Raw genomic sequence first — 13,478 nt, forward strand, 5'->3', positions numbered from 1 at the left:
AATAATTGGTACTTTTTTTCTTATGGATTGTGCATTGAAAATTAGAGATAGAGGCAATTAGTATTGTAGAGACTTGAAATGTGGGTGTAATAGTAATCAGAGACGACTTATTACCTAATTTCAGGTCCAAGTTTCATGCTCCCACTTGCAATTTTTTTTTTATGTCCGGGTATCTCTACCAAAGTATTATTGTGTTTTACTGCATCCAGTTCTATCTTACTTTTCACCTTGCGGAAGATGGACTCCCTCAGGAAGGAGTCCTCGCTACTGAGCATCAGGGGTACCTGTATGTTTTGTGTGTCTGCTAGCTGGACATACACTGAAATGGCACCTCCACTCCGGTGTATGTCGGTCAGCTTCCTGGGGTGTACCAAGTGTGTGTTTTTGGTTACATGTGGACTTACCTCTGGTGCTCCTGAGTCCACTCGACTCTAGTCAGTTGAAGGTGGCTTTTGGTTGAGGCAAATCTCAATTTGGTCAGTATCTAGGATAATGATGAGTATGACCTCCTTTTTCAAAAGGATAACATTGTCGTTATTATCACCCCCCTCTTTGGGCTGTCTGTACTGAAGTACTAGTAAGGAGGGATCGGCTGATCTCTGGAAATTTATTCTGAGAGTAGTTTCTTTCTGCTCTACGGAGAAGGAACTATGGACCTCCTTCCCCCTTTGAGCCACTCTTCCATATGGGAGATGGTATAAGACCTGAGTCCACATGACCATATTTACATAATCAAGGATGGGGGACAGTCTCATGAGGAGTTCATTCCCAATTAGGAATTCCTCATTGGGGGTCTTGGTGATCAGAACCGGGTGCTTCACTTTTATCTTTCTAATCTGAAGGGTGAGCCATGCCTTACCTCTGAACTCCACAGGCATTCCTCCATATGCCCCTAGGTCCACTTCACATGGGACTTCTCATGGAGTGGACCTACTCTCTAAGGAAGTAGAGCGTTTGTCAAACAAGTTTTGCATGATTAGGGTGACCTCAGAACCCATATCTAGGAGCCCATCCCAATTGAACAAATTTTGTATTCTGATGGGGATCGTGTAGCAGAGTTCCTGAGGCTGCAGTTTCCCTAAGAAATACTTACCCTTCCTGACAGAATGAGCGCAGGACTCTCGCTGGATGTCACCTGGTACTGTAGAGGTATGGGCTTCTCTGGGTTTGAACAGGGAAGGCTCCTGGGCACTTATGGTAGAAAGCTAGGGAGGAAAAACAGGATTGGTTAGTTACTGTATGCTAGGGAAGGACCCAGAGGTACTGGGGCCCTCTTCTGGTGTGGCCCGGTGCCACTCTTAGATTCCTCAGACATGTTCTCTTTTTTCTGGGTAAATTTCTCGGGTGCAGCAGGCACACTGTGGTTTTGGTCAATGAGCTTCTGGATGATGGCTGTCAGCTTGGCCAGCTGGTTCTGCACAGAAGGTCTCTGTTGTATTTTTGATGCCACCCCCGATTGTGATTCCTTTTGGGTACCTGCAAATCTCATGCGTCCTTTTCTGGATTAGCTGCTGAGCCATCGGATTCCCCTTGGGGAGGAGGCATCCAGGGCCTGTCAGACTTAGGTTAAGAAGATAAGGGATTAGTTTCAAAGTGTATCTTTGACTCATGGTGGACACTTGGTTCCTCTCCTTCTTAATTATCTGTCTTTTGCTACCTATGGCCAGACTTTCCTTTCTGACAAATGACATATAGCTTTTCTGCTTCCTCTACAAGGAAACTTAAGGGCACCTCCCTGTGGAGATATAAGGGAGTTCACAGAGTAGGGGAAAGAGACTCAAAAAATAGGTTTCAGAGAGTGATCTTGTCTGATTTGGTGGCATAGGGCTCCCTATAAAAGAAAGTCTGCTTTAGGTGGTAGCTAAATGCTCTGGAACTTTCCTCCACTCCACATCTTAAATTGTAGGCAGCCTGCCATGCCAAAACACTGTTAGCATAAGTCCCAAAGTGTTATTTGAGGACGAACTCAAATGTGACTAGGGACTCTTTTACCTCAACATGGATACTAGCTATGTATTTCTAGCTTTTTCACTGAAACTCCATGGGAGTAAGGCCACCTGGTCTTTTTCAGAATGGGCACCAACTACGTCAAAAATTTCATGCAACCTTAATTCCTGCAAAATATCTGAGCCAGAATTTACCTTAAAAGGAATGATTAGTGTTTGGAGGAGCTTAATTTATTTAGTGAAGTTTGAAACTCCCACTAGGATCGGCTGGTGGTAATCTGGCCTGGGTGTGGGCTTCTGATCCCAGGCCTGCTTCTGGGAGGCTGGAAGGGACAGTTCCCTCTCCCCATCCAAGGCTGTATTGGAGGGGCAGGTATGTGTGTGTCTCTTGCCTTTGTACTGGCCAGAGATTGAGGCTGTATTTAGAAGCTAACCCCTCTACTTTGTCCCACATCTTAAGCTTTTCCCGTGGTTATGGTAATTTTTCCCAGTCTTGGGAAAAAGGCTGTCTGTAGCTCTGTGTTGTGCATTCCTCTTTCCACACCCACTGACCCTTAGGGAGGTGTGGGGTCAGGGGCTCTTGGGTGGTATTAGGATATTCTGCTACCTGAATGCTCAGCTTCAGGGAGATAGGGCTTGGCATAACATTAAGTGTATTTTCTTTCAGTAACTGGATCATACTTTGGGACAGCTGGAGCTGATACCTGGATTCATTTAAATTAGGTAACAATTCCTGTTTTTCCTTTTCTAAATTACAGTTTTCTTCTTGTAACAAGCAAAGCCGAGCTATGCTTTGTTGCTTATCTTGCTTTTCTACTGAAAGCTGTTGGATTAATGATTTATTTTCAGCTTTTACTAATTCGGTTTCAGTAAGGTGTATCTCTTGAAGAGAAAGCCTTTGTAGTTCAAGATCTCAGATTCGGCCCTCTCTTTCAGAGACCTGAAATTCCAACTGAGTGAACTTCATTTTCCACTTTTTTAAATCCACATTTTGACTATCAGTCACAGCTAATTTCAGTTGTAGCTCGTTGGTTTTTCAAAGATTTAATCTCTTTTTCTGACTCTTCTTGCTGGGTTTTAATAGTCATTTCTAATTCCTGAACCTGATCTGCAGCTTCCCCTGAATTTACTTCCTCATTTTGCTCTCTTATAACTTCTTGCAGTTCCTGAATTTTTTCTAGGTATTCAGGTAGCTTATTATTGAAATGAGGGTCTGTGGGCTGACCTTCAGTGATCTGTTTTTCTAAGGCTTGTATTTTCATTGTTAGTTCTTGATTCTGTGCTGCCATTAATTTGCAATCTCCTTCCTGCAGCAAACATTTTTCAGTGATACCATCTATTTCTGCTCTTAGCTGACTAACATCTTTTTCTCTCTAAACAAAAAAACTGGAAAATATGTGACAAAAAAGTATCAATAACTCAGAAAACGTCACATATAACGCAATTCATTGAATAAGGTATACCCTCATAAACGGGCCAATGTACACCTTCGCTTAACAGCGTTTTAACTTTTGTTCACTGATATCAGTGTAACTGCCCATAAAAATTTAATCATAGGGTAACCTTTTTTCAATTGCGTGACAAACACTGCCGCTTACATTTTTTAAAATATATTTTGTTAACTTTTTCAAAAAACCTTTTAAGGTATCAACAAACTCCAACTATCGCCAACTTGAAGTAAAACGTTCAAATGAATAACTTATCTTTTTCCCAAAAGACGCTAGAGTCCAAAGGCATTACAGCAGAGCAGGGCATTTCAGCAGAGCTGGGCCATCGAGCCTTTGGACTCTAGCGTCTTTTGGGAAAAAGATAAGTTATTCATTTGAATGTTTTACTTCAGTTGGCGATAGTTGGAGTTTGTTGATACCTTAAAAGGTTTTTTGAAAAAGTTAACAAAATATATTTAAAATTTTTTTTTTCTGCTTTAAAAGAGGAACGGCAGTGGAATATCCTGCTTTAAAAAGAAGTGGCAGTAAGCGGCAGTGTTTGTCACGCAATTGAAAAAAGGTTACCCTATGATTAAATTCTTATGGGCAGTTACACTGATATCAGTGAACAAAAGTTAAAACGCTGTTAAGCGGAGGTGTACATTGGCCCGTTTATGAGGGTATACCTTATTCAATGAATTGCGTTATATGTGACCTTTTCTGAGTTATTAACATCTTTTTCTAACACTTGATTTAGTGCCTGTAAATGGGAGTTATCTTTTTGCAGTAACTCTCCTAATAAGTACAAATTGGTAGCAGATTCAGCTAATGTCTTAAAGGTTAATTTCGATTCACTAACCAAAAATGTCAGAGTTGTCAGGTAAAGATAAGTAACATTTCCTAATTGTAGGTATGTGTCTTTTAAATTCTTATGTACCTTAGAGATCTGGAATTGCATACATTTTTTTAGTGAAAACCTGCATAATCACTAATGCTTCATCTTCTAATTTTATTAAATTTAACTGCACATCTGATGGCATCTCTGCGGATGGGTGTGGCCTATCCTGTCTCAGGGAAACTTCAGACTAAGCAAGTTTAGGGGTGCATGGACCTATCTGCTACAGGACACTGCCAGTTCCCCTTCCACTTCAATTCACTAACTTAAGTTCAGGAAAAGACAACATGTTCTCCTCAGAATTAGACTTTTATTTATCAGATTTGGCAGAATTTAACATTTAGAAGAGAACAACAATTCCTGTCTCTAATATCCTGGCCTCTATACACCAGTTTACCCTAAAGAAAGTTCTGTACCATGGGTGGTTTCAAACATGCCATAAACCTTAGCCTGACTAATATATTAATACTTATGGCTAACTTACTTACCCCTGGTCCCAACTTTAGGTGATTTCCTTATATTTAACTCTGATGCAGACTCTGACTGGAAGTCTGAAGAACCATCTGGGAAGGAGGCTGGTACTGGCAGAGCTGCTGGGCTGCTCTTGGCTCCTCACTGCCTCAGACTCCGTGCTACCGTCAGACCCCAGACAGGGTGTCTACTCTCTCTGGTCTCCTGGCCACACCTAGTCTTCTCCCTTCTTGATAGCAGGATTGCTGGGGCTGCCTCAGATCTGCTCTCTTTCTCCTTATTTGCTCCCCCCCCCCCCCCCCCCGTCTTATACTTTCTGTCTGATAAATATACATCAGCTCATGCATAATCATGTAGTGGGTGGAAGGTCTTTGCCGATTTGCAAGTCTTTTCCCCCCTCCCCTTTTTTTCGGGGGGGGGGGGCTGCAATGTCTGGACCAAGGCTGTATGCCTGCATCAGCATTTTCTCTGTTTCAGAATGCTCCCCCTTCATCCAAGGGTGGGGTCCTTCTGACCTCCCGGACTTCCCTTGGCTGGTCCTTGACTTCTGCTTATGAGCTTAAGTTTTTGCATTCTCTCTCTACCTTGGTTTTATTTACACAGGAGCTTACAAACAGCAGATCCCCTAGAAGCTGCTATCTGGCTGAGCAAGTTAACTGGGGAATAGACATGGCTATCTAATAGCTGGATAAATTGGCCCCAGTCAGTGCGGTGGGGTTTTGAAATTTCACGGTCTGTCTGGTTAAGTCTCTAACTTAGGCCTGGATTCTCTAAGGTCGCAGACCTTAGAGAATCCGGCGGTAACGGGGGGCGGGAAGGCGAAGCGGGGGGTGGGCCTGCGAAAGCCGGCAGCGATCGCACCTCCGCAGTGTGATCGCTGCCGGCATTCGCACCCAATAGCGCCATCGTAAAAGTTGGTGCTATTGGGCGCGAAATTGGAAGCGAAAAGGGTTCTTACCTTTTCGCCGTCCGCGATGTCTTCACAGCGTCCGCCCTGGTGCTGCCCCGACTCCTCCTGTTCCGGTCTTGACGCCTCCCCCGACTCCCTTTTCGCGTGTGATCGCTTTAGAGAATGACCCCCTTAGTTGGATAAGCCATCTCGATATTGACCTTACACAGTACTTCTCTAAGACTGAATTCAACCATAATTCATTGATCAGAGTCAGTATCGTGATCTCTCTGCTGAACCTAACAAAAAAAACAGACTGAAATTGATGGAGACAATTATTGGTTTTCATTTATGCGCATACTTTTTCCATTTTCAAATATATATATATATTCAGAGCTCTACAAGATTCCACCTGTTTTTGCTCCAGTGACTTTTTTGTGATGATATCTGTTCGAAATGCAATTCCATGTTTTATTTTTCTAATCTTTTTAAAGAATTTGGATTGCTGAGGAAATTAAAATTCCCCCAATTAGCTGAAGATTATATCATGTTAAAGCAATCCTTTATTTGGATTCAGATATATTGGAATGTGCAAAATAAATGGGTGTCTGTAAACAAAATCAGTCCTAATTTTGATTTTGGTCAAGTGGCAAATGCACATAAATTGAGGTTTTGAAAGAAAAAGTCTTTTAGTAGATACGTGCGTAGCCGCGCGTATCTACTAAAAGCCGTAGCCGCGTAGCGCGTAGCCGCGCAGCCTACCTCCGTTCCCTCCGAGGCCGCTCCGAAATCGGAGCGGCCTCGGAGGGAATTCTCTTTTGCCCTCCCCTCACCTTCCCCTCCCTTCCTCTACCTAACCCACCCCCCCGGCCCTGTCTAAACCCTCCCCCCTACCTTTGTCGGGGGATTTACGCCTCCCGGAGGGAGAAGTAAATCCCAGCGGGCCGCTGGCACGCAGAGACGTGACCCGGGGGCGGTTCCGGAGGGCGTGGCCACGCCCCCGGACTGCCCCGGGCCGAAACCACGCCCCCGGGCCCGCCCCCGAAACGCCGCGTCCCGCCCCCAAAACGCCGCGCCGATCGGCCCCGCCCCCGACACGCCCCCTCGAAAAACCCCGGGACTTACGCAAGTCCCTGGGCTCTGCGCGCGCCGGCGTGCAAGGCCCTGCTCGCGTAAATCCGGGCGGATCTACGCGAGCAGGGCTTTTAAAATCCGCCCCTTTGTATTTAACCATCTCCTTTCCAGAGCCTCTTTTTTAGTTTCCTATCCAAAGCAGTAATTTTCTTAAAAAGAAAAAAATCGCCACTGCACAATTCCTGCTTTCCTGGCCTGATTTTCAAAGCCATTTATGTGCTTAAAAACCAATTTAATGTGTATAAATGGCTGTCAAAATATAGCCCCTGGGCCAGTTCATTTACAAGGACTCCCATAACCCAGTTATGCTTCTCCATTTCTGCAATCTGTGAGTTCATGTTCCAGATGGCAGAATTGGGACAGTGATGTGACTTATGTGTATACTTTTGTGCTTTTGAAAGTTTACATGTAAGTTACCAGGCACAAGTTTATCCTCTGCTTTTAGCAAGTGTGAGTTTGTGTGCAGACAATCCTTGATAAAGGCTGCATGTACAGACTTTACCACTATCAGGTCGATACAGTAACGTTGAGTTAAAGATTCCCGGTCTGTAACGTGCTGGGAGCGCACAATACAGACGAGTAAGGCCATCCAGCGATACAGTCTCCAGTTTCACGCGTCCTTAGCGCTTCCTAAACCCTTTCCTAAACCCTTTCCGCACCCAGCATGTAAATGAACGAAAAAGCTGTATAATGAAGGAATTAGCTATTCCCCTGCGATACTGTAAAGGGCGCTGATATTATCTCCTCCGTAACCCGCTGTTCTGCCGCGGCCTTAACCTGCTAGTTTACCGCCTCCCCCTAGTAGGAGTTAGTGTAGTGTAGTGTAGTGTAAAAACATTGCTTACCCGCCTTGGTCCCGTCCGGTCTCCTGCAGCCCCGTCCGGTCCCCTCCTCCCGAAGCAAAAAAAAAACAAACGAAAAAGTAGCAAGGCTCGGGCCTGCTACGGTAAGTGTAAAAAGTGTAAAAAGTGTATAAAGTGTAAAAAACAAAAAACCTGTGTGTTATATAAAAAAATAAAACAATTTTAAATACCTGTCGGAGGGCCGTGGGTCCAGGCGGCCGGTGGGCGGCGGGCAGCCATCAGCGGCATCCGGTAGTCCCTTCTCCCTTCCTCCCTCCCTCCCCTGCCTGGATGAGCGCCAAAATCGCACGGGCGGGTCGACAGCGGGGGGGGGGGGCGGCAGCAGGATCCGGGAGCGGCGGGTAGGCAGCAGCGGAGTCCGGGGGGGCAGCGGCAGCAGGATCCAGGGGCAGCAGCGAGATCCGGGGGGTGAGTAGCGGCAGCGTGTTCGACCGGGCAGGCAGGTAGGTGGCAAAATAAAGATGGCCGCCTGCACGGGAAAATCATGCAATTGGCCGCTGAAGACGTGACGTCACGACGTTTGGCGTCACGGGGTGTGACGTCACGTCTTCAGCGGCCAATTGCAGCTTTCCCCCGTGCAGGTGGCCATCTTTTTTTCCCACCTACCTGCCCGATTGAACACGCTGCCGCTACTCGCCCCCCGGATCTCGCTGCCACTGCCGCTCCCGGATCCTGCTGCCGCCCCCCCGCTGCCGCCCCCGCCCCCCCTGCTGCCGACCCGCCCGTGCGATTTTGGCGCTCATCCAGGCAGGGGAGGGAGGGAGGAAGGGAGAAGGGACTACCGGATGCCGCTGATGGCTGCCCGCCGCCCACCGGCCGCCTGGACCCACGGCCCTCCGACAGGTATTTAAAATTGTTTTATTTTTTTATATAACACACAGGTTTTTTGTTTTTTACACTTTTTACACTTTTTTACACTTCCTGGTACCTGTCATTTCAAATGTCATTTGAAATGACAGGTACCAGCGCACCCAGGTTACTGTATAGGCGCTGTTACAGCGCCTATACAGTAAAATGGGTTGCGCGGGCATAACCCTTCCCTAACGCTTCACAGCCGCGGCATGCATTTGCATGCGATTAGAGGAGAGTATCGGGGAGTTAGTGAAGAGAACTGTGCGGTCGGGGAGGAAGGGTGCGCCTGACACTGCCGCACTGTTTTTACCGCGGCCTTACTGTATCGAGCCGTATGTGGGGAGTTACAGAATTATTTCTCCCTGTGTTTAGGAGGGTGATGTGCGTGCATAATCACTGGCATTTCAGGCTTTCATGTGTGGGGTTTTTTTGTTTAGTTGTTTTTTTGTACTTAGGGCTCAATTGCAAAAAAAATGTTGCAGTTTCCCTTCTTTGCAAGTAGTAAACTTTCCGGTGTGGTCTGCCAGGCACAAAAATTTACTAAAATTGTGGATTAATGAGTTGCTGCAAACCACTATTGTGCAAAGCAACTCACTAATTGAGAACTGAGTAAAAAACTGTCCCACAAAGACATCTTTGTGGGCAGGTTTCACAAAAAGAAGATGACCACAGTTCAATAAACTGCAGTTATCCTTTTTGTCGGGCTCCTCAGTTTCATACAGAGGTCTTTCCAGAGCTCATTTGCATCCATAGAAAAATTACATTTGAAGAGGCCGATAACCCGCAAGAAATTCCACGGGTTACTACATCGGCCTGTAAGGATGGTTATGTGGCTCTAGGTGGCTGTGTTAAAGATCAGCCTAGCAGCACAAACTAATTATAATCGGGCCAATACAGTAAAAAACACGGGAGAGCGGGCAAGCGCCCGCTCTCCCGACGCGTGCACAGGACACTCGCCGGTGCGCGCGATACAGTAAGTTAATTTATTTAAATTAGGCCCAGCGGTAAAAAGAGGTGCTAGGGACACTAGCGCGTCCCTAGCGCCTCTTTTTGGATAGGAGCGGCAGCTGTCAGAGGGTTTGACAGCCAACGCTCAATTTTGCTGGCATCGGTTCTCGAGCCCGCTGACAGCCACGGGCTCGGAAACCAGACGCCAGCAAAATTGAGCGTCCGGTTTTCGGCCCGACAGCCGCGGGCCGAATTCACTTTTTTTTTTTTTACCCTTCGGGACCTCTGACTTAATATCGCTATGATATTAAGTCAGAGGGTGCACAGAAAAGCAGTAAAAACTGCTTTTCTGTGCACTTTCCCAGTGCCGGAAGAAATTAGCGCCGACCTTAGGGTTGGCGTTAATTTCTGAAAGTAAAATGTGCGGCTTGGCTGCACATTTTTCTTTCTGAATCGCGCGCGCATACCTAATAGGGCCATCAACATGCATTTGCATGTTGAGGGCGCTATTAGGTGCCGCGGGTTGGACGCGCGTTTTCCTCCCCTTACTGAATAAGGGGTAAGGGAAAACGCGTGTCCAATTGCAGGCTACCAGTGCAACTAAGAAAACAAAACTTTCAAAACCTTTCCACAAAACCTTTCGCAGGAATTCAGCCAAAAATGGAGAAAAAAAATTGGTTAACGGTAAGCTCTGCTTTGTTAGTATTTCATCAAGGATTTACAACTTGGTATTCCAGATATTTCTTGCAAAAATGTTTATATTAATGTAGCATTTGTGAAAAATAAATAGGGACCTTCTCTTTTTGTTTTTCCTGGGCATTTCAAAGATATAACAACAACAAAAAACATCAGTGGAAAAATGACTTTCTTGTAATGAACAGGTGAAAAATCAGTGGAAAAGTCATTTTTCACTGATGTTTTTGTTATAACGTTGAAATTCCCAGGAAAAATAAAAGGAAAACTGAAACATGAAGGTCCCTAAAAATAAAGTAAAAAGAAGCCTCATGAAGAGCAGCCTTAACTGTAGATTTGCAAGTGTGCTGTGATGATTTAAGGCAGAGAGAACGAGAATGACGGGTGGTTAATATGGGAGGGGGGTCTCTTTTTCCAGGCTCAGATGTAGAGTCATGTTGCTCTTCAGATGTTACAGTGCAGTAAAGTCCTGTGATTTGCTTTTTCTGTGCAGCCATCAGAGGACTTTTGTTCTAGAGGTCATGGGAAGACACTGTGGGTAAGTGTTGTTTTTGATTTTTTTTTTTTTTTTGTGGCATCCAGTCCAGTGTAATGTAAATAGCTTACAAGACTTTTTCGAAGATTAACTCCTTGCTTTCTGTGATGGCCTTTATAGGTATCTAGCTCTGGTCAGTGCATTAGCTTGTGGTGCGGATTGGGTATTTATTCCTGAATACCCGCCACTGGAAGGGTGGGAGGATCTGATGTGCACCAAGCTTTCAGAGGTAATTCCTGATATAATACACTAAATATATATTTATATATATATATATATATATGTATACACACACATTCTGTTGCATGTGTAGGCCAAAAATCAAGTGATCAGTGGTTCTCACCAAATAACCAGTTCATGCCTGATTTTAAATTGATTGTTATTGTTAGCATTCAGACTGGGCAAAGAACTGTATAGTAAACATTAGAAAGAAGAGGCTTACTTTATCACAGGTTTTCTCCTGTTCTGTGCCCAGGGGAAAAACCTTTCCTAAATCAGATTTATAGTCTTCTCTGTTTTGAGAATATGACTCATCAATAAAATAAGAGATCAATAGTCACTAGCACTGTGTGGTGTTCTACCTCTATTTTTTTTTATCCATATTTGATTACTCACCATATCAGAAAGTCCATTTACCTTAATGTTCTACTTAGAGCCCTAATATGGAGTTAGCATTTATGTTGTTAGGTATTTATGGGGGCAATTTTGAAAAGTATTCGCGTTCTGCCCACGGCCTATAAGAACATTTTCAAAGAGGAACGTTGTATGCTATCATCATAGCCACTTAGTGATGCCAGAAGCACCAGGCCCGGGTTAATAGAACGGAAAATGTCATAATACCTCTGTATCTCTCCATGGTGAGACCGCACCTTGAATACTGTGTACAATTCTGGTCGCCGCATCTCAAAAAAGATATAGTTGCGATGGAGAAGGTACAGAGAAGGGCGACCAAAATGATAAAGGGGATGGAACAGCTCCCCTATGAGGAAAGGCTGAAGAGGTTAGGACTGTTCAGCTTGGAGAAGAGACGGCTGAGGGAGGATATGATAGAGGTCTTTAAGATCATGAGAGGTCTTGAACGAGTAGATGTGACTCGGTTATTTACACTTTCGAATAATAGAAGGACTAGGGGGCATTCCATGAAGTTAGCAAGTAACACATTTAAGACTAATCGGAGAAAATTCTTTTTCACTCAACGCACAATAAAGCTCTGGAATTTGTTGCCAGAGGAGGTGGTTAGTGCAGTTAATGTAGCTGGGTTCAAAAAAGGATTGGATAAGTTCTTGGAGGAGAAGTCCATTAACGGCTATTAATCGAGTTTACTTAGGGAATAGCCACTGCTATTAATTGCATCAGTAGCATGGGTTCTTCTTAGTGTTTGGGTAATTGCCAGGTTCTTGTGGCCTGGCTTTTGGCCTCTGTTGGAAACAGGATGTTGGGCTTGATGGACCCTTGGTCTGACCCAGCATGGCAATTTCTTATGTTCTTATGTCACAGTAGGAGACTACCACAATCTGGGCTGAAGATAAACATAAATTTAAGGTACAGGGAGGGTGGGAGGGTAAGGTTTGGGGAAAAGGGAAGGAGAGAGGGCCTGGTGATAATACATTTGCAAAAAAAAAAAACCAAACAAGGGACCTGGGAGCAGAGTGTGGGGAAGGGGGAGAGACCGATACCATATTTTTTTTATTCATGAGATGGCAGGTGCTTTGGGGAGGGGGTGGCAGGCTCGACTCGGAGCTCGGGTAGGTGGGAGAAGAGGGATTGGTTAGGCCCTGTAGGCCCACAGTCTGCTTTTTGTTTTTAACACTTTGGCACTTAACTGGCTATATTCTCTTGAATATAGCTGGTTAAATGTAAAGTTATTTGGAAACCCTTTCTCAACCCTGGCTCGGAATGCCCCTATCATGCCCCTTTCTTTTTTGGCTAAAGCTTAGTTGGACAAAGACTTACCTGGCCAATTTTTAGCCAGTTAAGCAAGGGAAATATTAAAAACTAGGCATTTAGACAGATAACTCACAAGTTGGCTTTGAATATTGACCTGAAAATGTTTATCTTCATTTTTTTCCCTGGTCAACCAATTAAAAATAGCCCCTAGAATACATTATATAATTTATATAAGATATATATAAAGAGATAAAGAAGATACTGGAGAGATTCTGAATTTATTTATACTAAATAGTTAATCCATTTGATATTTATTTAAAAACATGTTTGATTGTATGACAGTTTTTCTTCAAAGCAATCTGAGCAGTAATGGGTTAGATAAGGATGGCCATTTTAGAGCAGAACGTGGACTTTCCACTGTTGGCACAGTAGAGTTCTTATTACACAACAGTTTCCTTGCTTCAGGACATTGTTAATGGCAGATTCAGCCAAGTTCCTTTGATTGGCTTGATATATTCTTTGTGAGTGCTATTATATGCTGTAACATGTTCGACTCTAAAGCAGTCTGTGTTGGGAGCAATGGGCCTGTCTTAGTAAGCACTTTGCAGTCTCATTTTGTCTTTCATTGGCTCTGGGATAATTAATATACTGTAAGCATGTTAACTTTGGTAGTGAACCTTTAAGTTACTCTCTCGCTAGTAGTTACAGGGAATCGTAGACCATGAGCGTAGATAAAGACCGTAAAGTCCATCTAGTCTGCTCATCTTTCATTCCTGCTTAAGTACTGCTGATCCAACTCAGTCTTTGGGTTAGCTCCAGTTCCCTTCCGATAAGGGATCTTTTGTGTTTGTTCCCTGTTTTCTTGAATTCTCATACCATTTTAGACTCCCTTAAACTTTAAAAGGATACTTTTTTAACAGGCTGCATAAAGTTGTTAT

General features: G+C 44.4%; 1 protein-coding gene across 9 annotated transcripts in view; it reads left to right on the forward strand.

The window, feature by feature from the left end:
- PFKP (phosphofructokinase, platelet) overlaps positions 1-13,478 on the forward strand; it is a 295,600-nt gene that overhangs the window by 130,325 nt on the left and 151,797 nt on the right. For all 9 annotated transcript variants that reach the window (XR_003854471.1, XR_003854472.1, XM_029588549.1 and 6 more), the window contains exons 6-7: positions 10,612-10,656; positions 10,774-10,882. Coding sequence is in view for 7 of the 9 variants with exons in the window: in XM_029588549.1 (XP_029444409.1) it covers positions 10,612-10,656; positions 10,774-10,882 (154 nt within the window). In the remaining 2 variants the exon portion in view is untranslated. The remainder of the gene's footprint in view (positions 1-10,611; positions 10,657-10,773; positions 10,883-13,478) is intronic.

Source organism: Rhinatrema bivittatum, chromosome 2, assembly GCF_901001135.1.
Source record: "Rhinatrema bivittatum chromosome 2, aRhiBiv1.1, whole genome shotgun sequence".
NCBI classification, from domain to species: Eukaryota; Metazoa; Chordata; class Amphibia; order Gymnophiona; family Rhinatrematidae; genus Rhinatrema; species Rhinatrema bivittatum.